Genomic DNA, 27,235 nt, shown 5'->3' on the forward strand with positions numbered 1-27,235 from the left:
GTGAGTGTAGAGGAAAACTGTCCTTTTTCATTTGCTCCATGAGTCAGTAAGCAGGAGAGCCGTTGAGCCTGTATCCCTATTTCCTTCACTACTTCCCCAAGCTGTGTTCCAGAAATTCCCTGGTCACAGAGACCTTTGTTATCCTGACCACACATACAGTCAGGCAGTATGGGATAGCAGATTGACTCCAGGACAGAAGTCTGTAAAAGGCAGTAAAAGGCGACACAACACTCTAGAGAAGCAGCGTTGAGCCTGTTGGAACCCTTCAGATAATTCCTGGTGAACAGAAACCCCAAAGCTGTTCTCTTTCCCCTCTGTTCTCCCTTTTTCTGCCCTTCTGAACCACTTTGCCTTTTTTTGGTTTTAGCTTGGGTTACCTTGCTTTAGACACGACCCCCAAAGCAATGCACATGAAGGGAAATGTCCTTCTTGGTGGGCCTGTAATCCTGAGTCTGGGATCCCAGATGACAGGATTTATCACATCTCCCCCAGTGCTCTCTATTTCATACATGATTTACCTTCACTGAGGAAAGGAGGGGAAGTCTTACTGCTACTTCGGATTTATATGCATGCTGTGTTATTTGCTAGATGAAAACTGTTCTCAAGAGATGTGCGCCTGGATTTTGCAATGACTGAGGACTGTGTAACTTCAGCTATTTGAGAGTTTAGTGTTTAGTGTTGTAGTGTTCTTCACCATAAGGGTGGTGAGACACTGGAAAAGGCTGCCCAAAGAAGTTGTGGATGCCCCATCCCTGGAAGTGTTGAAGGCCAGGGGCTGGACGGGGTTTTGAGCAATTTGGCCTAGTGGAAGGTGTCCCTGCCCATGGCAGGGGGGTTGGACTACATGATTTTAAGGTCCCCTCCAGGCAAAACCATTCTGTGATTCCCTTGCCCCTGTGTAAGCATTGGGTAAAACAGTGGATCTGCACATTTTTTGGATCTGCGAAAAGCTCTGAGGCAAATTGTTTGTGGCACTCCAAAACTGGGAGAAAACAGCCTCACATTGCTTTTATTCTATAAGCTGCTTTGCAACAGTATCTGGTCTCTCTAATGTTGAATTATGGGCACCACTGACTTTGGTGATACCTTTTTTTGCCCTCTGCCAGTGTGTGGACTGGAAAAAGGGACTGGGGGCAGCTCTGGGAGGAGGTGTACATCATGCCATGGTGAGGCAAGGGCAGTTCTGGTAACTGGGGCTGGGCCAGCCAAGGAAAACACGTCTTGTGGAGCTGCGGCTTTCTCCTGCTGGCCATCCCCTGGGGTCAGTGAGGGAATCACACCCAGCAGTCCCCGGGTAATTCTGCAGCTCAGGCTCCTCATTTTCTGTGAGCAGCACATTCACCCCAAACTTGCAGGATTTATCCTTTCAGGACAATGAGGACAAAGTATTTTGGGGGGATTTCTGAGGAAGACAGATAATCAGTTGAAAAATGAGAGATTTTGAAAAGTTGAGTCTTTAAAGGACTAGAAACTCCCCTTTGGTCTTTTCTTTATCCCAGGTGATTTTACAAGTGAGGAATAAGATTTTACCAAAGCTTTCCATGGAGTTAAAATTCGGCAAATATCTTGTGCTACACTGGAACATGAGGAAATGCTTTGTATTCAAATCAGTGCTGTGACAGACTCCTGTGAACGCACTGATCACAGAGAAGACCCCATTAGATGCCCAGATGACTCCTGCGTGGAGCCTTCATGACAGTTCAGCAGCACATAAAAACACTGCCTTCCCCTGCGTTTTGCAGTAAAGACCCTGTGCAATGAGAAAGATAGGACGCAACAGAGAAAAGGGGGTGCTGTCGTCCTCTTTAATGAATCTGTGACCGTGTATTAACCTGGGCACAAGTGCCTGGCAAGCCTCCCTGGCTCTTCCTGCCCAGATTCCACTTCAGCAGGTAGAGGCATGCAAAAGGAGGTCTCAGCACACAGAGAAGGGAGGAGTGGCCCTTTCCCCTTGCACAACCCCAAGCCCAAACTTCTAGTCAGAAACCACAGGCCTTCTGCTACCCTTCAGCTGCTCTGGCAAAGCCAAGCAGCTGCGAACCCAGTTTTCTTTGCTCATGTCATGGTGACCTCTCGTGGGGTTGTGTTCCCTTACTCATCGCAAATGTGGTGAGAGAAAGAAGCAGAAGAGAAGACGTCCCAAAGAAGAACAGCGACACACTTCATTCGGCAGCAGTCCCACTCAGTCTTGCTTCCCTGTACCCACTCATGCTAGTCGAGTGTGCCCGCGCCCATTAAGTGACGGGATTAATCCTAGTTTACGATGATGTGATGCCTTGCCTGAGGTAGGGGAACAGTTTAAAGAGGTTTTTCTGAAAGTTCAGCTTGGCTTGCTTCTGTGCTGTAACCTCGGGCTGCCCTGCTCAGAGAGGTACAGCAAGGGCATGGCCCCCCTTTCATGGCTTTATGCACTTCCCATCCTCACATTGCGACATTCCTCCCAAACAAAACACTAAACTTGCCTCACCCAGCTCTATACTGCGTGATTTGGCAACAATTATAATATTCCCATGATGTGTTGGTGCCTGATTCCTTCAGCAGCCTTTGTTCCATTTTAACGCTGTTTTGTTTCACATGCAAAGCCTTTAGTGGAGAAATTCTTGAAATCATGAAGCGGCTGTGAAAACCAGAGGACACCATCCTGTGTTTACAAAAATACAGCCCGTCTTTGGGGCTGTGCACTGATCCCATTTGTTTTTTTCCAGGAGCATGTTAACTGGAGGTCCTGTTGATGACAAATGAAATTATCAATCTTATTTGTCTCCTTGAGCATACGTTGATAAACAGTGATTTTAGAATGTTCACAGGGTGCTCTCAAGACATGCTGGTGTTTTAGACACACACACTACTCCTGCCAAAGCTCTCCCTCCAACTACATTTTCCTTTGCAGGTTGCAGACTGAACGCTCTGCTTTCTCCTGTCTTAGTCACCAGAAAGCAGATTTCACGCCCCCCTGATAGCCCTTTTGCCACAAAAATCAGCAAGGCGACACAGCCAGACCAGGAATGAAAGGAAGTGCCCTTACTGAGTCACAACTCTGTCAAAAACCTGGCTTCAAAGGGAAGGAAACTCCATTAATCACAAAAAAAGTTCCATGATTGGTAATCAGCAATTGAGAAGACGAAAGAGAACCTGAAATACTATGGTAAAGGGCTCATTGCAGTGCTGGGGCAGCTCCAGCCAGCTGGGACCCCTCCTTCTCGCTCCTGTGGTACCCAGCTCTGTTTCGGTACTTCTTGAGGTATAGATCTGCTGCTCTCTGAGTCACCTCTACCCTGGTTGGGACAAGCCCACAGCCTGGGTATGTCCAGTCTGCTCTGTTTATAGCATGAGTAAGATCGCAACTCTTTGCAAGTCAACGGGCAAATTCCTAACCTTTGCAGTAGCCAAGAGGTCAGATCCAAGCAAGGAGCTGGAGATGAGATGCCAAAGTACTTGAGGGTGGGATGGGGACTATATTGTGTCTTTAGAGCTTCCCCTTTTCTGTGGAGCCCTCCGCAGGGGTGTTAGTTGGGAGGAGAAGAAGGGCTTGCTTATCTTCTGTGCTGCATACCAGCAGGGACACCAGCGATGGGGACAGAAGGACACCTTTGACTGGGGGAAGAGTCTTTCTGAACCCTCCTCCTTCCTCTGTTCCCAGCACGCAAGCGGGTGACCCTGTTAGAATAAAAAAGGGCGACGGGGGGAACACTAAATCTGGATGTTCTCAGGGGATTTGCATATTTTAGTTCTTTTTGAGATGAAATTCCTTCAACTGGCTCAGCACTCTTTTGGTTTCCCAGCATGGGGGCAGAAACTAGATGTGGCAGTTGTGTAAGACAGGCCTTTGGGGGAGATTTGTTGCACACAAAGACAAAAATAAATGTGTTAATTTTTTCCCCTGCAGACTCTGTCCCTCGCTGACTGGATCACTTTGTACTTCCTCTATATTTATCTCCCAGCTGAAGATGTTCTCAGATAATTTTCCTAATTCCTCCAGTACCACGGCCATGCATACTGCTGTCCTCGCAGCAGAGCTTTTGAAGTTGAGATTCTCCCCACTGCTTCAGGCCCTGGTTTTCTTCAGTGCTTGCTGAATCTCACTGCCTCACATGCTCCCGAAGTAGCTAGCCCACTCTGGAAACTAATAGAAGCTGAAAGTGCCCAGTAACCAGGAAAATCAAGTACGATACCTCTCACATGAGACCACTCAAAGGTAGAAAAATTATTACTTTTTTTCTTCTAAAGTACTTGCCCACAGCCATAGCAATATTTACCAGTGCAGCTACCAACACTACAGACCTGCCAGCCATTATCTTGTTATAAAAACCTGAGTCGCCACTCAGGCACTAACTCATGAATGCTCTGTAGACAGCAACCCTGACAATAACCCTACAGCTGGAGGCCTGGCAGGAGGAGAAAGGAAACGGCCCCATGTGAGTGCGGCATGGAAAGTGGTAATTAACTGAAGGATGATTAATGAAACAAGACCAAAGTGGCCCAGAGGTGTCTGAAAGCTACAAAAGCTGCAGAGCAAGTGAAATGAGAGAGCTGGGCAGGGGCTGCTGGAGGCAGCATCGCAGGGCAGCGCGGGGAAGGGGCTCTTGGCTGGTGCGAAGCAGCGTCCGACAGTGATGCTTCTTCAGACTGAAGCACTTTCCCTGGCATGGGGATGAAATCCTTGTTTGCTGGGCATGTAAAATTACACTGGAGGTTACCTGCTATGGTGAGAGCAGCAGTGCACAGAAAGACCTGCCTTGGTGATCTTTTTCTAACAACTTTTCATATGATATGGTAGCATTCTGGGCTTGCCAAAAGGTGAACATCCTTTGAGTGCAGTATAGCGAGAGAGGCCACCATTAGCCAGCAGTCAGCACTTTTATTTTCAGCCAGGGAGTCCCCTGGGACCAACGATATTTTAAAAGCATAACAGTGAAAAAGCAGAAGCAAAGCCTGTGGCATTTCCGTGTTGGGAAAGATTTACATATTCTCAAATGACCTTCTGAGACTCCTGATAGTGATGTTCTTCCAAGGGGACAGAACAGCTACAATTAAACAAAGTTAATCTTTTTAAAACCAAAACTGGCCTCCTTTTTGCCAAGCAAACAGCCTTCACTGCATTCAACACATTTGCCTTGCCACCTCATAAAAAACACCACATCTACATGCATGCAGCACTGGTAGTGGGAAACACATGCTTAAAAGGAAGGAGAGTTTCTCTGAACGTGGAAATTCTCCTCCAGCCTGGCACAACCTCAGGGTGTAGCCGGATGACACAGTGACATGCATCTCATGTCTTCCCCACGCGAGCAGTTGTGATCTGGCTCCCCTTTCCCTTCCAGCCCCATGTTCTCCCACTTTTTTCCTCGCAGATGGCTCAACATGCCGCTTTGGTGTAAAACAAGGGGCAAAAAAAGAAGAAACTTTCTGCTAAGCTGGGGGTTGAATTAGCTCATTCAAGGATCAGAGACATGCCAGAATTAGTGCAAAGGAGGGGTGGATCGTGCAGGCAGAAGCGGAGGAGAGAGGAGCAGGATCACACCTTTGGGCGGCAAGGACCTGTTTGGTCCCCTCAGCTGTGCTGCACTTCTGCATCCCCCTCTGGGGTACAGAGTGTTGGGTGTAAAAGCAGACTGGCACTGAAGAGAGCAGGCTGACCCCGCAAAAATCTCACTCGTCACAAGTGAGGCAGGGGGATAAGTCCGCCAGTGGCAGCCTTCATTTCTGTTAGATTAATTATGGCCATTAGACCAATCTCTCAGAACTGAAGCAGCAGTGAGCAGGAAAGGTGTGAGGGCGGACAGGGTGGCAAGTTCTGCTGGTAACCTACCACAGCGCATAAAAACTTCAGCCCCAGACTTTGCATGTTTAAATGTAGGAATGTCACGCTGCAAAAAAAAAGGTCACAAATGTCTCAGTGATCCAAGAAATGCAAAAAAGCTGTTCCCCTCAGAGTAATGTGAGATCATTGATGTTATGTGAGTTCATTCGGATCTAACTGGGAAAAGAAAAAAAAGAAGCGAGTGAAAGGAACGTTTGACTGGTAGATTTACAAACTCGGTATGCAGGCGTATAACTGTATTTTGACTGCGTAAGAATGTAGCTTGTCAATGTTTAATTTTCTGTGTTTTTCTAAAGAATTATTTCATTAAAACAAACAAACAAACAAAACACAATGGAAAAAATTAAGCCATCTGTAAGTAAAAGCAGGAGACTTTAGTTGAGTTTCTGTTTCTCCATACAAGCTGTTACAGTAGGTTTCACTCTGGATAGATAGAGAGACAGACAGACAGACAGACAAAAAAACAGGAGTTGCTTAGTTCTGCTGTCCTTGGTTTTTGAACCAAAGATGTTTCTTTTCTGCACGTCTGGAACAGGAGGAGACAGAAACTCATCCGAAAAAAAAGAAATTAAAAAAACAGCTGAAGGCAGCAAAAGCAATAAGACAGAAACTCAATTTGCATCCAGTGATAAAGTGGGCAAATCTGGTACATAAATAAAAATTTCTGTTATCTCTGCCATGAAATCTGCCCTAGGCACAACCCACACTGGACCTGGCATGGAAATTAGCCGCCCAGCACCTAAAGCTCATTGCTAGATACTTCAATATTTGGCAGTGGCCACGAAACGGGGAATCTTTCTTGTTCTAACCCTCTTTGTCCCTTTGTGAAACCCAGCTCCGCTCCAAACTCTTCATTGGCAGTAACATGTGAGAGGGGATTCCCAGAGTGAGTTACTTGTGAGCCAGTGCTCACTCACAGCAGGGAGGGAAGTAGCTATTCCCCCCGCCCTCCCGACTCTCCAATAACTCAGAAAAGCTGTAGGGATTTTCCTCAAAACTTTCCAAAAAATTTCACTGCTGGGAAGAAACCAAGAACTAGACGGTCCCCGATCGGATGAAAACTCCAGGGATGTCTAAAAGGAATAGTCCACGGACAAACCCGGGCTCACTGGGGCCCTGCAAGCAGCGCTTATGCCAGATTTGCACACACAGAATCACAGAATCACAGAATGTCAGGGATTGGAAGGGACCTCAAAAGATCATCCAGTCCAATCCCCCTGCTGGAGCAGGAACACCTAGATGAGGTTACACAGGAAGGTGTCCAGGTGGGTTTTGAATGTCTCCAGAGAAGCAGACTCCACAAGCCCCCTGGGCAGCCTGTTCCAGTGCTCTGTCACCCTCACTGAGAAGAAGTTTCTTCTTAAATTGAAGTGGAACCTCTTGTGTTCCAATTTGAACCCATTGCCCCTTGTCCTATCATTGTTTGCCACTGAGAAGAGCCTGACTCCATCCTCGTGACACTCAGCCTTTACATATTGATAAACATTAATAAGGTCACCCCTCAGTCTCCTCTTTTCCAAACTAAAGAGCCCCAGCTCCCTCAGCCTTTCCTCATAAGGGAGATGCTCCACTCCCTTAATCATCTTTGTTGCCCTGCGCTGGACTCTCTCAAGCAGTTCCCTGTCCTTCTTGAACTGAGGGGCCCAGAACTGGACACAATATTCCAGATGGGGTCTCACCAGGGCAGAGTAGAGGGGAAGGAGAACCTCTCTCCACCTAGGGCTAGGGCAGGGAAAGGCTGCACCGGGTAATTTCTAGCAACATCTTCCTAATACACCAAACTGGGACTGAGAACATCCTGATATTTGTAGGCAGGTGTGGAGGTGAAATGGCAGGAGAAAAATGAGCCTGTGGGGATATCGGCAATGCATGCAGACCGTAAATAAATAAGTTTGTGCTGTAATCAAGGCTGTAATCAAGGCTGGTTCTGCCACTTTTCCCCTGTGCTGAGGCAGCAGGGTGCTCATGCACATCAGTGCCTCCAGCAGCAGATGACATCTCAGAAGCAGCTCTAAATTATGCCTGCATTTCAGTGGGTCACTTCAGGTGAAGCCCAGAGTAGCAAAATTAAATTATAGGGCAAAAAATGTATCTATGTAGCTTGGGCATACATAATTTCCTATGAAATACAACTTTCAAATTATGCTTTTTAATTAAGACCTCTTAAAGATGCCTTCTGCTATGATGTCAAAATTCAGCCTGGCATTCCCTGTGTTGCAGTTTCACTCAGGTAGGGCATATGAAGCACACCAGCTCTCATCCTAGCACCCTACTTGGCCTTTCAGATCACTACGGTGTGGAGGTGTGCAAGCACCAGAACCTCTGGGCTCTAAATAAACCCAAGGTTGCAAGAAGCAGCCGCAGGCTCTGGCTGCCAACTTTGACTGTGCCTTGATGTGGTCATGACCAGTCCCACATGTGGTCAGTTCTGTAAATCCTGGCCTTGGTGACCTGCTTAACAACGCGTGGGGAAGTCACTGGCAGTGTCATGGCAAACTCCCTTTCTGGGCTCCACCATTTTGCCATGACAAGGTCAGAAGTTGGTCCTTGTGGTCCCCTGTGGGTGACCTAGGGAACACATCACCAGTAAAGTCCCAGTAAAGCTTTTAAAACCAATTGTTTGTGGGTACTGTAGCATGTATTTTCAGGGGTCACTGCATAGGAATACCTCTTTTTGGAGAGAAAGGTGGCAGGGTGTATACATGTGCATACAGAAGGAGAAAGAAAGCACATTGGGTGTGCTGCGCTTTTCAGCCTGCCAAGCAACCTGCTATCGAGGCACCAGGACTTCCAGAGTCATTGTGTGGGAAACATCTAACAATTGGGCCTCAAAAGCTGATGTAATGCTTTTAAAAACCTTTTTTTCCTGCTCTGCTTCTTGCGGAATTAAACCTCAGAATTTTGTAACTGATCAGATTTGGAGAAGAAAGTCTCAGCAACAGGATGACCAAACCCTACAGGCATATGGAGTTGTTTCCCAGCCCAGGCATGTCTAGACATGCCTTCCAGTCCCTTACCAAGCCCTCGGTGACATCACACTTCCCACAGCCCCTGCAGCTGCCTCCTACCCTTTCTCTGGCTATCTGGGTGCTGCCTATGGCTAGCCAGGGGCTTCCATGCAGTGGTCGAGGATGCTGGATCTCTGCCAGCTCTGCCTCCCTGTCAAATTTGATTGAAAGTGGGCAGGGGATTTGAAAGTTGTGAGCAGGGGCCTAGAGAAACAGATGGAGACGTGGAAAGCAGGAAAAACTGTCATTCCCTTAGCAAGCCATATTAACAAAAAAAAAGGTACGACTACAAGAACATCTAGTTTTCTACCATCAAACTCCTATTTCTAGTACTGGCTATTAGCATGCATCAGATTGTATATCCAAGTATTGCCCATTTTTGTCCTTGGAATCCAAATCCTTTTTAGAGAAACTACATGACTGGCTAATTACAACATGCTCACAATTTCATTAATAACGTATCACAAACTCTTACAGTACAGAGAAGGAAACCATTCTGCACATGATGGATTGTTTGCCCATTCTAGTACGGACAAAATACATCCACGCTTGACACGTGTTTCACAAGTGCAGAGGTAGGGGAGGGAGTGCGGGGGAAGACAGGAGAGCAAAGATCTCACCAGTGGTGTTTGAGGTGGTTACTTTCTTCACAACTGAGCTTTGTGCTTCGATCCCTGTTAAATTCTCTGAGTTTTGTTTTAAGATTCTGAGACTGAAACTCAAAATGAAAGTCAGCATCAAGTATCTCCAAGTTTCACAAAATCAGCATGAAAAACTCCTAATTTTGCATCACTTGATTTTTAATCAAAGCCTCAGTTCAGCCTCGCTTTGTTCCAGAGTATCATTAGCTGCAATGAGACACTAAAATTGCCAATAAGCACAACCTATTTTGCATCCACAATGAAAGCCAGCTGAGAAGTGAGTTTTGTGTCATTTCAAGGTTAACATTTCACACAGCTGAGAAGACTCATCCCAAGCCTCTTGAGGTGGGGGGGACCTGTGGACTTCAGCAAGCTTTGCGGAGGTCCTCGCAGAAGAACAGGGGGCAGCCCTTGCAGCCTTCCGATGGGAACTTGTGCTGCAGGAGAAAACCCTCTGACCTGCTGCCCTTGCCCTGTCGTCCCCACTGTGCGCTCACTTTCAGTCATCCAAAAAAAAGCAGAAACCGCCCCGCCACTGAAGCCAAAACCTGAGGGGCTGCGCCACACGTTCACTGTGGACATCAGCCACCCTGAAAGCACCTTCCTCGCTCTCAACTCAGCCTGGATGGGTGAACGCCTCACCCCTCTGGGAGCTGGCAGCCATGAGTCCCCAGCACTCACCGCCATGGTTAGCAAGCCAGCTGCCCTCAAGCCCTAGCTCAACCTCAGCCCCAGCAGAAGACACCAGAATGAGTGCCCTGGGGGGTTGCCGTCCCCCAAAGGCAAGCATCCAGCACGCCCCACCCCGCACTTCCACACTGGCCGCTCCTGCTTACCTGCGCTGAGGCAGAGCCCCACCAAGAGCCAGAGCCCTAGCCGCCTCCTCAGGGCCAGCGGGGTGGCGGGCAGGCACACCATCTTCCTGTAGCTCCTGGGCTGGGAGGAGAGGAGGACGCAGTTAAGAGGAATGGTGCCTGAGAAGCCACAGCACCCGCTACACCCCCTTCCTTCCTGCTCGCTGCCGCCTCAAAAAAACACGAGCACAAGCCCGGTGTGTCACGGGGTACCTGTGGCTTCCCTGGGCGAGCAGCCCCAAGGCCACCCCCTGAGATGGGGAGGAGGCAGGGGGTTCAGTGCCTGGCCATAGGCACTTGGCTCCTGTTGCAGGGCCACTCAGACGCTTGGTCCCTACCAGGCGCGGGGGAAGACTGGGCGGCAGGCGGGTGCTCGGCCTCATAAATCGCCTCCCGCCCACCCACAGCTTCCTCACAGGGCGTGTGTGAGGCTGCGGTGGTGTGCACGGTGCCGCCTTCGCCTCTCCTTGACGATACAGATGCACGTCCAGCACGGGGGCGGGAGAGTTTTGGGTTGATGGGGCAGAAAAGGGCCCTGCCTGTGATCGGTGGGCATTGAGTGTAAGTGTTGGGCATTGCTGGCACCAGTGGAGCTTCTCAAGCTGGAGTTTAAAATGTAGCTAAGTGAAACACCTGACACTACTGTGGGAATAATCCTATAAAATTATATTTGAAATAAAAAAACCCCACACATCATTATTTCAGGTCCAGATGGATGCAATCCACCAAGTTCAGTTACACAAAGAAGATTTAAGCAAGACCACCAAAGCCGCACTTGTTGGTCGTCACAGCCAAGTGCCTGGACAGGGAGCAGCCTCCGGATGTGTCACCAGGACCAAAGGGACTCCGGAGAGCATCCATCGGCCCCGGCGAGAGACATGGAGGGAGACCTTGCCTCCCCAGTGTCAGGTCCTCTTCTTCCAGAAGGCACCCATGACACCCGTGGCTCCCCCAGAAGGTGCCCATGGCACCCACCACCAGCCCCTTCGTCCTGCTCCCCAGCTTGCCCCAGCTCAAGGGAGAGGTGTGAGATGTCTGTGCTCTAAAGGTTGGAAGGGTAGAGCCCTTGTGAACCTCAGCAGCCAAACAAAACCAGCCTGAAGCAAATCCTAACCAGAAAAACAAAACACTTAGTAAATAAGAGCCCGTGGGAGGAAACATGTGCTAAGTGATGTAGATTTGTACAGATATTGCACATCCTCCTGCAAAATAAAACAAACCCCAGCATAGTGTAAGGGGTTATATTTAGCCCTAATAATCACAGTGAGAGAGATACACAGCAATAAAAACCTGATTGTCTCAAAGGAAAAAAAGTAAAGTGCAAATGCAAACTAAGATGAAAATAATTTATTTAAATGCAGATTTCTGGCTTGCTGATTTAAATTACTTTGATTTAAAGCAAATGCATCCTTTTTATCAGAAATTATTTGCCACAATGTTGCTCCAGTTTTGCTTCAGTATAGATGCCTTGGATTAAATGGAGTAGATGTACTAATGCAGAAGTGAATTGGGCTTATTGGATCATAATACAAATTAGAGTTTTATTTTGGCATCACTAATAGGTGGTATTCTACAGAGAAATCAAATGGCAGAACAAGAACAGCTTACAGCGTTCCATAGAGAAAAAAATTATTCCATATGAAAGGGCAGAAAGGAGTTTGCCATTGAGTCAGACTGGGACTGTGTCTCTCCATTGTGGGGTGTCTAGCACACGTTTGGAGATTCAGGCTCTGATTTAAATCCTGTACATTTGTACTTTAGCCATGCATTTTCTAACAGGAGGACCAGCACAACTGGCAAATGCTAGGACCATGTGTTTATATACAAGTATATTCATAGTACTCAGAGAAGAAAAAACTATCATGACTATAGTAATTCATCCATTGTTTCCCCAAGTTACAGTCCAGTTCTCTGGCCATTGATCCATTCTCCCCTCACTGCATGTCCCACACAGCTGTGCAGCACTTTTGGCAAACAGGGACTGTCAGATGGGTCCATGCACTTTCTACTCCTACTCTAATCACGTGTTCTGCGTCATTACAGAGTTATGGCAACTCAGTTATAGCTCTACAGTTTACCATGTCACTTTCGTTTTAAATTCAAGTGCTTTTTTTTTGCTTTTTTTTTTTTTTAAATATTTCTGCCTGTAGTGTATTACAACTAGAAAGAAAACTCCAGTCTGTTACATCCACATCTGCATTTCTTGCTTGGGGTTTAACGCTACTCTTAGACAAGCAGTCCCAGGGAAAGTGATTGAGCTCCTCAGCTGCCAGTCTCTAGCAAGAAGGCGTCATACCCCCACTTTTTAGCCACAGAGAAACCCAGGGCAGCTAATCGCTTCATTAAGACTGCCTAAATTTTCAATAGATAGCTGATCTCAAGGAGTATATTATCGGTTAAAGCTCCTTCCCTTTTTCTAGGTATCATGGCTCTTGGTAACTTCTTCAGAGAGCTCCCTGATTTCCAGGAGACTGCAAGAACAGAGAGGGCATAGCAGCCAAGTGCGTTGTTCTGCTTTGATCAGGGGCAGAAGTCACACTTTTTCCATCAATTAAAGCTTCCCTTAGCGCATATCCTTGATTCTTGGAAGCCATCTCTTCAAGGGAAGAGGTATTATGCATCTTTCCCTAACACTTAGGATGCTAATTTCATATATATTGAAGTCACAATTCAGAAGAGACTTCTTTACATGAGCATTGTAGCGGGTTCTATAAGAACACTAATTCACAGAGAAATCCCCATAGGAATAAGCTTTCTCGCACACTTTAATAGGCTTTCAGCATTTCATCTGTATGTGCTCCAGAAAAAGCTTTACACAGGTAGAAGCAGCATTGCAGAATGAAAACAGAGACTTGAATTTAATACGAAAGTTCCTTTAAATTCTGCTAAAAACAATTACTGTGGAAAAAAAGGAAGATGCAAAAGCGTCACACACACTACATTTTTCCTTTGCTTTCACACAAAACTGTTAGGAAAAAAGCAGAAAAGACAAGTGAAATTCTGCAGCGTATGTGCTATGTACAGGAAATTAATTTCACTAATCAGCACTTGTGGTAGAAATCCTTCGCACTCAAAGGGAAGGCTGTTCAAATATATTGCTGCTAGATTCCTCCTGTAGATCCCCTGACATTTAAACATCTGATATACCGACATTTTCTGAATGGCAGAGCCACCACTGCAGAAACACAATTCTGGTACTGTCAAACATTGTTATTTTGATCATTTAGTGACTGGTAAAAACAAAACAACCAAACCAAACCAAAACACAGCCCCTCCTTATTTCTCAGTTGACATATCAGAAATCTCAGAGAAATATCATAAAGGGCAGAACTGTGTAAATACTGTAAACAAAACGACTGCACCTACTCTCTGGTGAGGATTCGTAACCACATTCCCTCCTACAGAACTGAGATCCCTTTTATTTGTTTTAAGTTAAATGGATATTCCCATCTGCATTGATCTGAACTAAAAGCACATCTGCATACTTTTAATACAATAATGTCTAGGTTGAATGAGAAGTATCCAAGATGTGTTTCCAGAGATGTACATCACCAAAAAATGGTTTTGCAGGTGGTCCAAAAACATCTTTGTCAGTGAAATGATCCCATTGCAAAGCAAAGTAACTTTTTTAGGAAGTTTTTTTCATAGAATCATAGAACCATTTAGGTTGGAAAAGAACTTTAAGATCATCGAATCCAACAGTTAACCCAATACTGCCAAGTCAACCACCAAACCGTATCCTTAAGCACCATGTCTACACATCTTTTGAACCCGTCCAGCGATAGTGACTCAACCACTTCCCTGGGCAGCCTGTTCCAGTGCCTGACAACCTTTTCAGTGAAGAATTTTTCCTGATATGCAATCTGAATCTCCCTTGAGGCCGTTTCCTCTCATCCTGTCAGCATTGGATGGCTCCAATACCAGCATGTGGAATATAAGGTATATGGAGTAATGAACTGAACTGAGCTGATAACATTCATCTGTTCACCAGTGGAAGTAAATGACATATTTTTTTCCTGTAAGAGAAAGGCAGAAGGCAGCCCTACCAAACAAGTCCCAGCATCCTGAGAAGTCGTTCACATGAAGACAGACTGTCTCCTACGCAATGTCAAAAACAAAACAAAAAATATTGTGGGAAAAGAGGAAAATCCAATAGTTTCAAGCTACAGAAAAACACTTTTGTTTTACAAAGGAAAATAACAATAACAAAAACCCCACAGCTCAATAAATGTCTTGTTCTTGTTTTTCCCCCTAGCCATCCCCAACCTTCAGACTGTAAAGCCAGCAAGATTTGAAGAAGTTAAATCCTTCATCTCAGCACAGATTAGAGCTCAAGTATGGTCTTAAAAGAAGAAAAGGAAAAAGGAAAGGAAAGGAAAGGAAAGGAAAGGAAAGGAAAGGAAAGGAAAGGAAAGGAAAGGAAAGGAAAGGAAAGGAAAGGAAAGGAAAGGAAAGGAAAGGAAAGGAAAGGAAAGGAAAGGAAAGGAAAGGAAAGGAAAGGAAAGGAAAGGAAAGGAAAGGAAAGGAAAAGAAAGGAAAGGAAAGGGCTGTGCTGGGCTCAGTTCTCTCCTTGTGTTCAGCAAAGGTCACACATGCTTGCTGGGATCCACCCCTGGTATCATCCCCTTGGTACTGTGCTCCCCCACCTCCCTGCACCCAAGGAAGTTGTCACTGGACCTGTAAGAGCCATTTTAAACCTGGGAGGTGGGCTTGGAGCCAGTGTTTGTGCCTTTCCCCTGCACAGTGTTCTGGGCTTGGTGCACCGTTGTTCTGCAGCCCATCCAGTGTGATGCACGCTCCAGAGATCAGCGGTGCTCCGGCCTTCAGGAGAGGTTCGTATGCTGTGGCAGGCCTTTCTGAGGGCTAAGGGCTTTGCAGTCAGACAACATCCAACCTAGCGGAGAGAGTCTGTTTCCCGTTATCACTCAGCTAGTCAAATCCACAGATTCCTTAGCTTAGTAATCTGAAGGGCTCAAATCTGCCCTCGTAAGATCAAGGCACAGAGTCACTGCTATCCAGGTGTGCTGGGGACGGGACAAGTATCACAAGTACAGTGCCCAACTGGGACCAGAGTCCAGGGATGCCTAGGGCAGGCAGCACTGCTTGGTGCTGGACTAGCCATGCACAGGCAGATAATGTGCTTTGCTGATGTGATGCATGTCTGCTGTGCCATGGTAAGTCAGGAGTGACAAAGTTACAAAAATTCTTCTGGACTCAGAAACAGAGAGGAGGAAATGTGGGAAATTAATTCAAGTGAGGTAAATGCAAAATGCACCCACTCTGTTTGGCAAGTGTAACTTCATCCCTGTTACTGTGTGAATATTTGATTTGTACTGCTCAGAGCACCGGGGCTTCCTGCCAAAAGCAAAGTTGCCTTAATAATCTGGCATTAGCCTTCTTCAGTTACCCTCACAGCAAACTGATGTATGGGATCCACTTGGTCACTGCATGCTGTTGTTGTGAGGCATCACTGTGTACCCACCACACAGGAGATGAACATGCCCACATGGTCCATGCAGGAAAGGGCGAGTGGGTTGCTGCCCCACAGTATGCAAACTGATGCTCACAATTGTCCTCATCTACCACCTCTCCCCGGGCTAGTTCCTGCAAGACCTCCTCTTGCAGCAGAAGTGGTTCACCTGCTCATAAAGGGGAATCTGATCTTCCCTGCTTTCCACGCCGGTGTGTGAAGACAGAGCAGCAGATACACTGGTTCTTCTCAACAAAGCAGGCTGCGCTGCCTGCAATGGCTGTGCCAGCTCTCCCTGCCAGTCACAGCCCTTGGCAGAAGCAGGTTGTAAGGAAGAATTGGTCTGATTTTTTTTAACATTTGCACTAACTATTTCAGGACATGGGTGGCTCAAACTCTGTTGTTGGCTCTTCTGTGCTTTAAGTTGCTATTTGTGCTGGTTGCTTTGTAGGCGTCTGCTGGCTCACAAGGGGCTGAGAGCCTTGGTCCTGTTGTCACAAGCAGCTTTGGCTGTCAGGCCATGGCAGCTTGGTGTGGGGGAGCACAACTGTGCCTGAGATGGCCTGGTCCTGACTGCCCTCACTGTGGCTCAGGGGCAGAGAGCAGGAGGGACAACACAGCACCATGTGTAGCATTACTGGCTGCTGCACCAGATGAGTGATTAGGTAAACACCACCGAAATGCAGCACCTGGTAGTACATACTGGGCTATATTTTCCTTTTTTTGTGCTATTACTCTGGAGACTTAACTACAGGAAAGACAGGGATGTGTTGGAGAGGTGCCGGAGGAGGCCACCAAGATGATCAGAGGGCTGGAACAGTTCTCCTGTGAGGACAGGCTGTGAGAGTTGGGATTGTTCAGCCTGGAGAAGGCTCCGGGGAGACCTTATTGCAGCCTTTCAGTGCTTAAAAGGGGCCTATAAGAAGGATGGGGGCAGACTTTTTAGAAAGGTTTGTTACGACAGGACAAGGGGTAATGGTTTTAAACTAAAGGAGGGAAGATTCAGGCTAGACAGGAGGAAGAAATTTTTCACAAGGCGGGTGGTGAAACACTGGCACAGTTTGCCCAGAGAGGTGGTAGATGCCCCATCCCTGGAGACATTCCAGGCCAGGCTGGACGGGGCTCTGAGCAACCTGATCTAGTTGAAGATGTCACTGCTCGTGGCAGGGGGTTGGACTTGATGAGCTTTGAAAGTGTCTTCTAACCTAAATTATTCTATGATTCTGTTACATGTAAGACACTTAAATGCAGCGATGAGCAAGCATTGGAAAGGGACCTGCCTGACCTCAGAGGGCTGCTGCTGTGTGGTATGCACATTTACAGAACACTCCCTGCCCTGTTCTCCTGCCTGAGAGGGCTGCTGGAGCCTTCTCTCTCCAGGCAGGCAGGGCATCTGTGCTCCCTGCTCCTGGTTTTAGCAGTGCCGGGGTGCAGCTGAGGACAAGCAGGTCCCTGGAAAGCCTGCCTAATCAGGCATTTTGCTATTTGGCACCAGTGACTGCATCATGGGGAAGATGATTTTCAATCTGGTTCTGATCCAGACAGGACAGTATTGCTCTGTGTTACCTGGGGAACAGAGCCTGCCCTTGTGTGCACTGGGGAAAATAGCGTAAGGCTCTTAGTCAGCTTCAGGGTGGATCGCGTGGAGGTGAGGTCTGAGGGATTTGGTCCTAGAGGTTTCGCAAAGGTCCACGGAAGTTCAAGATGTCCTAATCATAAAACCACAGTGACAGTGACAAACTGGCACAGTGCAAACGTAAGCAAGCAAATGTTTAAACAAGTGTGCCAATATGATGACATGTGGATATGAAAATGCACATGTAAAATGAATGAATCAAGTTATGAAGTAGTATGTTTGAGAATTAGCTCTTTATATATGCCTTCTACATGAGGTCTACTGTACATTTGTCCTGCCAACTTGAGGAATTTGTCAATATGACTAAGGGCTGACCACCTGTAAGTAGGTTTTCTCTTCAGAATATTGTTTTGATTTTAGTAATCCACAGCTGATTCACATGGCGCTTGGTTTCTAAGATGTAGGCTTGCAAAAAATCCCAAGAATTACTTCCATACGGTTGATCAGAGAGAGGGACAAATCTCACCCTGAAACATTCATCCCTCAGTGCCCCCTTGGAATCTGGTTCAACATGCTAACCCAGCAAAGAATACAAATCAAATCAAATCGCTTTTCTTGGCCATCTTTGTGAGTTTCATCAATTTACCAGAGTCCAGGAACCAGTGTCAGTAACAGGATCTGGTGGGCTGAAGGCAGAGAGAAGGGATAGGTCCCTGTTGGCAAAAACTGGGCATTAAATCAGCTCTGATTGTTGTATTTCATTTCACTCAAACCATTGTGTTTGGACCTCTCCTGTCCTTGAGAACGGAGTAGGGCAAATCACACCTCATGCCCACTAAGCATGTAAATGAAGAGTTAACAAGAATCAATGAGCATGCCGCTACCTTGCAGCCAAGCTTCCTACCTGCGATTTCCCCATATGCTTGAGCACAGTGTTTACAAGTGTGAATACCATTTTGACACAGCTTTGTATATACAAAGCAACACTGATTTCAACAAGAGTCATGCCTGAAGAGCAGAATTATACCCTCTGTTAAAAGCAGAGCTGAAAGCACTACCTGTAATCAGTGCTGCTAGGCATTGTTATCCTCTGCTTTGGTTGTGGTTAGGCTTCATTTTAAAGGCATTAGCTCTGCTGGGATGAAATTTTATACACCAGATATGGTTTAGACTGATCTATTAAAAAATCCAGCAAAAAAAAAAAAAAGAGAAAAAGAACTTTTATTTCTAAGACTAACAGTAAGAAAATAAGAAGCTTTTTCTCCTTGTGCTGAGGTTGTGCTTATATATAATTATTGGGCTCTGGCTTGTTTCTGTGTTGGAACAACAAACCCAATGGTCAAAAAAACACTGTCAGGGATCCTGCTTTTTCTGACCCTATGAAAAAAATATGCCCATGTGTATGTTAAAAAGCATTAGGTGGTTTCAGTTTACATGCACTCAAGTAGAGGGATCTGTACAGAAAGCTTCCAAAACCTCCATCTGCAGCAAGGTTGTGCTGGCAACCTGCGGACTAGCCACTCCTCACGTTGGAGTCGTTTTCTTGCCAAACACAACATTTTTTGGCAGATCTGCTTATTTAGAGACAGCTACGTATCTGTCCTTGCTGATGCATCCGCAGACATAGCTCGCTCTGGTGTACACACAAATCGGATGGCAACATGGGAAGTGCAAATTCAGGGCTTTCAGGAAGCAAAGCTCGACAGGACTCAATTCCAGAAACCTGCCAGGTTGACATTTGTAGGTGGGAGGGGGAGTTCAGGAGAAAACAAACAAAAGCAAAAGCCCCCAAAGCCTAAAACAAGAACCAAACCTGAAAACACTTAAACCTCAAACCTAAATGTGTTGTCCAGCTTTGGTTTGTTTCTTTTCCCTTTGAACCTAAAAAAGAGTGATTTTCTGTAAGTGCGAGCCGTGGGACTTCCCCGTTTACATGGGTATCACACTTTTTTGATGGAAAACCTCGGACCGCTGGGGCACAAGTACCTTTTCATTTGTTGTGCCTTTCTTCAGAGGCACCATCCATCGCTGTGAGGCTCAGGTTAAGCCTGTCTCTTAAATTCAGCTGCTCCGCCAATATATCTCGTCTTCCATTTAGGGCACTGGAACAGGGCAAAGACTGAGGGAGGGCACAAGACCTAAATGTGCTCATGAGAAGCCAAGAGAGGAGACAAAGTGATCCCGTGGCAGAGGTGCTGTGTTTGGCCTGTCTGGCAGATGTGCTGCCCATGCCTGTATGCATGCAGGTTCCCTCTCCAGCACCCCACAGCCAAGCTCTGGTTTTCACAAGTTTTCAGCCTTCTGAAGAAGGCTGCGCCATGGTGAGGACCTTCAGAAAAAGGTTGCAAGCACCACCAGCAACTCTAAGATTGCCTTCGGAAATAAGCCTGAAGCAGATGGGTCTGGAAGAGCTTTCCCAAGCACCCAGGCCTGTCTCTCCTACTGTGGGAATGATATACCCCAAGGGCGAGGTGGCACAGTGAGCAGTGGACACCCTGCATCACCAGCCCTATTGGGTGAACGTGACTTTGCAGTGGGCTCACCAGGAGAAGCATTCTCAGACTTGCTTCCCCCTCGCCCTGGTGAGGCACTGGCACTGTCCATCTTCCCACATCAGCACCCTGCTGTCACTGACAAGGAACTTCTCCCGCTCAGCATCCATGCCCCTTCACACCTCTGGGTGCTGGCCGTGCTGTTCCGGTCTCTCCCCACACAGTGCGCTCTCCCTCTGAGCCTGGCCCTCTCTGCCCTGTCTTCTGTCAGCTTGGCAGGGCTGCCCAGAGCCACCCTGCATGCCTGCTGCGGGCCCACCCAAAGGTGTCTTTCAACCAGCTGGGGAGATCTCATCTGTGGTCACCACCTTCTTTTTCTCGGTTACACTATGGTGAGGACTCATCATCGATCAATCAAAACTCAGCTTTCTCTCTAATTTCTGAAAGGCAGGGACAAGCTGGAAGCAAAACATCTTATAGCTTCTCTTTGTACATGCAATCTTGTGCTTTGTACTGCTGACTTTCATCTTGTTTCCCTTATTTCAGTCCTTGGTGCCATCAGCTCTTCTTGTGCTGTGGCCTGAGCAATCTCTGCAGTGACTGCCATTCAAATCTGACTGAATCTTATTAGAGCTTGTTTTCATGCTGGGTAAACAAGATCACCCTGTTGAGGAGCATTATTAATAACCCCTTTCCACCCTGCTTGCTTCCCTTGAGGCACAACTTCATGACACCCTTTCTTTTGGTAAATCCTTACAACACTCACGTTAATCCCGTTTCTCCAGCTTAATGGCTTTGCCTGTAGCACTGTAAGGACTGCCTTTCTGAAGTCCTCTGTCTACATAGTCAATTATCTTATCAAAATAAACTTACTTCGATAGCCTGGAATGAGATAGCCTTGGTAAACTCATTTTGCACTTTATCTCATTTCCCATTTACCGAGGTCAGGCTAGCTGGCTGCTTGGAGATCCCAGCTCATGTACTTCTCCAGCCTGGGTTTCTTAATGATAACAATGACCTTTGCTATGCTCCTTTCTGCTGGTAGAAATTATGGACTGTGCTTTCACATACCAGCTCCTCAACTTGGGGCTTATATTGCCCCTCGTTTCCCCCTAACCACCACACATACAACCACCCCCTTTTCAGCAAAGAGCGCAATCAGCTCTTCTAGTTTGCCTCCTCCTGGCCATGGGGCAAGGCACCTACGGGTTCCTCATACCAGCCTCTTTTATGGCTGGACACATTTGTGTCAGTCCAAGCGTGGCCTCACAGGTTTCACTATCACAGCCAAGACAACTTAAGCCACGCATGGCTAGGTTACATCAAAGCGGCTGGCATGTCAGGGATATTCAGTGGCAAAAATGAGAAGGCTCTGGAGACCAAGGATGGGATACGCAACATTTCACTTCCCAAGCACCAGTCCCAGTGCAAGCAGATGACTGAACAGCATGCGAAAAGACCTCACACTCCTCTGCCTCTTACAGCCCCCCAGCTACTCCAGAACGACGGCTGCTTTGACAGATTGGAGACCAACACGTTTCCCACACCCAGCAAACGCCTGCTATGACACAGCCTGAGCCCTGAGCTCATGTTCTTGTCATATCCGTGTCAAACAAGAAGCAGTCCTGTGCTCCCACTGCTGAGGGTTTGGGATAAAACACAGCAAAGGGGTCTTTGATACAGAACAGAGGTGCAAGTGTTGTTTTCTCCTCTGCTCCAAGCAGAAGCGACTGCTCCGAGGCAGTACAGAGCCACAGTTGTTGCGGGGTTACAGACCACAGCAATACCGGACCTACAAGAGAGTCAGCATCCTTATTCCCACAACTCCCTCTGTTTCCTGAAACTGGGATTTTCTTAACTTTCAGCTGACTTTTCAGAACCTGAGGTGTGACATATATCACCAATCAAATATGTTTGGTTTTTGTTTTGTTTTGTTTTCCCAAACCATATCCCCTTACACTGTCTTGCAGCTTCCTGCAGCCACATACCTGGCAGACCAGTGATAGACCATCTCCCCCCATATCTCAAATGCTATCTCATTTTTAAGAGCAAGATATTTCAAAATTAGCAGCTTCCTTTTCATAGTGATTGCTGCCAAGAGCTTGCCCATCCTTTCTGCCAGACCAGGGCTGGTGTGGGAACACACCAGAGTGCTAAACACAGCATAGAGGTGCCTTTGGTGGACTCCTCCAAAGACTTCATTCCCCTGTGAGTTTGGATACATGCATGGGGTGAGGGTGAAGCTGGAAGAGGGAAGACCAGCAGTCAATATCCTTGCAACACCTCCCCACTCCTCCTGCCAGGACTTCTCCATGCATCAAGACAATATCATCATTGAATTGCATCATGCAAAGTACGCAAGTACAGAAAGGAAGCAGGCAAATATTTTTAAGCCTTGTCAGAGCAATGGAGAAAACAGAGCATTCAGTGGTCTTGTTCACATGTTCCTCTTCCATGACACACTAGCACTTCCCAATTCTCTGAAATCTAATTCATGAAAAATCAAATGCAGAAGTAACCTTTCAAATGTCGTGTTTTGCTGCCCCTAAGCCCTTTCACACTAATTCTCATACCACTTGGTTCTTTGGGTAAATGGCCAAAACCAGGAGTCATGCTCAGGAACAGCGGTGTTTTAGAGGGAGCTGGTGAAGAAATAACCAGAAGAGAACAGCAGGAAAGAAGGCTCAGGTCACAACCCAGCATCAGAGAAATCCCTGTGGTGGAAAATAACCACCCAACCAACTAACTCAAAGCCACCACAGGGCTTTTCCTAACCCACCATACCTAAGATTTTGCCTAGTCTCAGTTTAAGTCATTCAAGCTAAGGAAAGTCACCCTTCAGCCTGCCAGGTTCCTGGTGCTATTAGCGCTCCCCAATATGCTAATAAGAATTTCTGAGCACTGTTCCCATCCACCTGCTTCCCCAGACCTCAGCTAGTGCCTCCACCTCTTCCTCACTCACATTGAGCTCTCATGCCTGTACACAACCTGCGATTTCCTTAGACAGTTTGAACACACTTGCACCTTGCTGGCAGAAGAAAGAGGAGGCCCTACTCGCCAGCCTTGTTCCTTTCCCACCCTAATTTTTATACTCTCACCTTCATGTAGCTCTACTTTGGCAGGATGGAGGGCCAAACAGGCTTAAGGCTGCAGGAGGATGACCCTCATAGGAGGAGGATGCATGCAGCAGGGAGGATGGAAAGCCGGAGGGAAAGAGGAGGAGCAGTAGTTTTTGGAGAGGCCCAGTAGTAAATTTGCATCTGCTGTAGCATGGAAGCACACCTTGCTTGTGAGAACCACAAGTGCTTGGTCACATCTGCTGCTGTTGCAAAACCAGGAGCCTCAGCAGAGCTACTGTCAGGACTATGAGATGCACTGTGCTCTGTGCCCCAGAAGGCTGAACTCCCTTTCCTGTGGCTGTTCCTCATATTCCTTGCACCTGACACATCTTTTCTACAGCACGGCCTGCAATAATATTCCCCAGATCATATCTTTTTATATAGAAAAGCGAAACACGCTTTCAAAGCAGAAAGCACATTTAACACTTCAGACATTGTTGCTTCTGCAATATAGGAAGAACATGACATTTCACAACCTACAGCATGATGAAATCTCTTCCTGTCCCATCTCTAGGCAGCTGGCCATGCTTAACCCACCACATCCCTCTAGGACTTCTCTTCATTGGCAAGTGCAAGGAACCTCCAAATTTGGCCTGCCAGTGGCTGTAAGGTAGAGTTAAGAGCGGCTGTAAGGCAGGCTCGGTGGGCCCCTCTGCTCACAGGCATGACAACCCTCCATTGGGCTCCCCTAGTGCCCCGGATACACTCAGAAAGGGCATGGTCGCAACCACCAGCAGCTTGTGGAAAGCAAGTGGCAGAAGGGACAGCAATGCAGGCCCACAGATGCCTTCACCCTGCAGGTGGGGAGCACAGTGCCAGCACTGGCGCACAACCGAAAATGGAAACGTCACTTGATTTACATCAAGGACCAACTGGCCTGCCAGCCTGGAAACCTCAGATCTGCTGCTTCAGCCAAACCCCAGAAGCACAGGCACTGGTGAGGTTGGCTTCATGCATGTCCCCAGGCTCAAAAGCAGGACTTGTAGCCTGCTGGGGAGGTCCCGGTCCCTACACATTCCTGTCTACCCACAAGTCAACCATAAAACCTAATGGAGGGGCAGTAAAGATGATTCTGAGGTTCCTTTTGCTAGATGTGGACATGAGAGAGTTGATTGCAGCCCTCAGCTCACCCAGGAGATGTTCCCTGTATCACCAACCTTTCTGATTGTCCCAAGTCAGTATTGCAGTGCCTCTCTCTGTTGTAAAGCAACTACCCTGCTTACTTCTTCTACTGTGCAGACTTACAGTTATTTGAAACAGCTAGACTTAGTGTTTTGTTTGGTTTGGTTTTTTTTTTTTTTTGTATTTTTAAAATTTTTCTTTTAAAATCTGTGTTAAAGAGCGCTTATGGAAGCATCCTGAGGAGAGTGGCAGGTGCTGTAATGTCCAGATCACACTTATTTTCCACTGTTTGCCTTTTGCCCTGGGCAGTGAGCCAGATGCTCTCTTGGACACTCCGTGGAAGGAGGCAAGACTGAACAGAAAGAGGCAGATATTTAAGCAGTGACATCTGGTTTCTTGATTAAGAGGCCAAAGTCCAGTATTCACTGAAAACAAATTGGTCACCCAACAGTACCTCCTCTGCTGCCATCTCCAAAACTTGCTTCAGCCAAGCCCTTCAAAACTTCTTGCACTATTCCCCAAATATGCCCACGCATGATCCCATGTCCAGGCAAAATAACCTCTTCGCAACTGGCTTCTCCTCAGGTATAGGCTGAGTTTGCAGGAACACTCTCTCCTTCATCAGCTGTGCTTCCCTGGACAGGACAGAGGGATGCAAGGGCCTCCCCACATCATTACCACGGGAAGACAGGCAACAAATGAGGGTCACCACCTCACTAGGGTCAGCTGGAGAAACCGAGGCAGGAAGCGTCCTGCCATGCCTAGGGTGAAGGAAGCGCAGAGCCTGAAGCAACTGCAGCTGCCAGGTGGCCATCTCCTGCTGCCAACATCCAGCCAGGGTGAGGGCAGCAGCCCCAAGCATCCCTCTCGTGTGTGTGCAGGGCCATGCCCCGCTGCCTCACCAGCAATCACCACCCGGGCTCCCTGCAGTGAGCCTGCCAGGTCCCTGGCAGACCTCACGTGGCATTTGCTGCCCCTGTTTTGAATCTCCCGTTACAGCATATTACTATTTACTGGTCAGTGACAAAGAGAGACACGCACCTGGGGACTGAGAATTAGGGTAAGCCCACAAATATTCCCCACTCAAAAAAGTGCCCGCTGGCCTTACAGAGAAAAAAGCGCTATTAAAAGAATGAGAGACTGTTAAGAGGTTGGCACTGGTCCAAAAGGAACATGCTTGAGGGCTCCAGAAGGTCTCTCGGAAAGTCACCTTTGAACCTGAGGGGCAAACAGAAGATGAACAGGAGAGGTGAAAAATGAGAATTCTAGATGTTAGCCTGCAGTCCTGTTTTGGGGGCAGCTGTAGGGTCTAGAACAGGGGCACTTCCATTTTTAAGAGGGTGCACTGTGCATTTGTGATGTTCGCCAGCTCTTGGTCTGAAGGTCTCATGTAGTTCTGAGGCAATGTCCCACGGGGTCTAAACCAATACACAGCTCCAGCAGTGCAGTGCTACTCTTCATAGCACCTCCAAATAGGAGCCCTCAACTCTGGGCTCATCTAGAAAGGCACATTTTTTTTTTTAGTCAGAAAGAATTACCCTTTTTTTCCAGATGAATATGAAGGAAAATTCTGAGTCTAAGCGAGTGCTAACCACAGTGTCCAACACATGGTAGGGGTACATCAGCAAGCTGCTCCAAGGTGGTACTTTCCAGAAGGCATATCCTGGCCATTGGTCCACCACAGCTCAAATTTTCATTAAAAAAAACCCAAACCCCAACAAAACAAAAAAAACCCCATACAAACAAACATAAACGGCAAAAAGAGAGGTGAGTGAGTCTTTAACTCTTTGCATAGCTCAGCACCAGGCCACCCTTGCCAAGCAGGAGTGGTCATGCCCATCTCACCATGCCACAGGGTGAGTCAGGGCAACGTTGCCCTGCACCATCTTGGAGCTGGAGGTGCTCCTGGATGGAAAGCGCTCTCCTCACCCACCTCACGGGCATCCTGTGGGACTCACATAAGGAGATCCCTTTGGCATCAATGCATGCATTCCAGTCTGAAAACTGCTGCCCTCTCCACCCCGTGTTTGCAGGTCCCTGCTCATTGTTATCTGCCAGCGAGGAGCCCTCGAAGTTTTCCATGACACATCTCACATGTCACTTAACTCCATTGTGCATCTTGGTTTCAGTTTTTAGGAAGCTGAAAGAGCTCAGGAACCAGGAAATAATGATGACATCCAAAGACCTCAGGGCTGCAGGCATTTTGTGCTGATGCAGAGACATTCTCCCATTTTCCTGTCCCTTTGGGGAACCCTGCAGCTTTCCTCTATGTTACTCTGCCCTTCCGGCTGCACTAGAAGCCCTTCCTCAGATAGCCAGACAAAAGCAGGAGGAGTTTACTCTCTTGCAGGTTCAAAGCTTAGGAGAGAAAAACCCCATTTTGCTTTTAAGCTCTGCACCAACCTGAGTAAATTCAGAGCTGTTCTACATAAAACAGAACGAAGCAGAGAAGCAGAAAAGGTCAGCAGGCACCACTGGCAGTGCTGAGACACCGGCAGCTTCTTTTCCCACTTCCTTTTCTGTTACTATTTTCTCTACCAGGCGCTTCTCAAAGTCCACGTCTGCAGCAGGGTGCAGAGGAGCAGCAGATTTCAGAATGGGCACTGCATACTGAACCCCTGCAGCTGCCAGGGTGGGTGTTCCTGTGCAGCCCTGTGCTCTCTGCTACCTGAAATTCCCCAGTGCTCTGTTCCAGCCCCCCAATCTCACTTGCCCCCAAATTCCCCAGGGACTCTGTCTGCTCTGACCCAGTGCTACATTCGTGACTGCTCTGAAATCCCCCAGGGCTGCAGCTCAAAAACTACCACCACTTTCTTTCATAGGCAAGGGGGGGATTTTTTTTTCCCTTTGTATAAGAGGCTCTGGTACCTTCTGGGGTGAACCAGAGCTCTGGAGACCTGGCGTGCGGCACGACAAGCAACCGCCACTTGGTAAAAATGTTTGGCCTCCACAAAACGCAGCCTGAACATGCTCCATCCTGTTCTTTCACTCCTGGCTCCTGCTACTGTCCCTTCGCTGCCTCTTCAGTAGATGCCCTCAACCACCTAACCACCACCACCACCATTGTTAAAAAGAAAGAATAAAGCAAGGCAATGGCATCACCAAGCCCCTCAAGATGCAATGTAAAGCAGT

General features: G+C 47.4%; 1 protein-coding gene across 2 annotated transcripts in view; it reads right to left on the reverse strand.

The window, feature by feature from the left end:
- Positions 1-10,668, reverse strand: part of CD80 (CD80 molecule) — a 30,802-nt gene extending 20,134 nt beyond the window's left edge. Inside the window, exons 1-2 of one of the 2 annotated variants that reach the window (XM_071809965.1) lie at positions 10,538-10,661; positions 10,307-10,401 (exon numbers count right to left, since the gene is read on the reverse strand). In XM_071809965.1, coding sequence (XP_071666066.1) covers positions 10,307-10,388 — 82 coding nt within the window. In that variant the 5' untranslated portion in view covers positions 10,389-10,401; positions 10,538-10,661. Of the gene's footprint in view, positions 1-10,306; positions 10,407-10,537 lie in introns of both variants that reach the window. The other variant, XM_065849317.2, reaches the window with a different exon arrangement.
- Positions 10,669-27,235: the final 16,567 nt, after the last annotated feature.

Source organism: Patagioenas fasciata, chromosome 1 (genome assembly GCF_037038585.1).
Source record: "Patagioenas fasciata isolate bPatFas1 chromosome 1, bPatFas1.hap1, whole genome shotgun sequence".
Lineage (NCBI taxonomy): Eukaryota > Metazoa > Chordata > Aves > Columbiformes > Columbidae > Patagioenas > Patagioenas fasciata.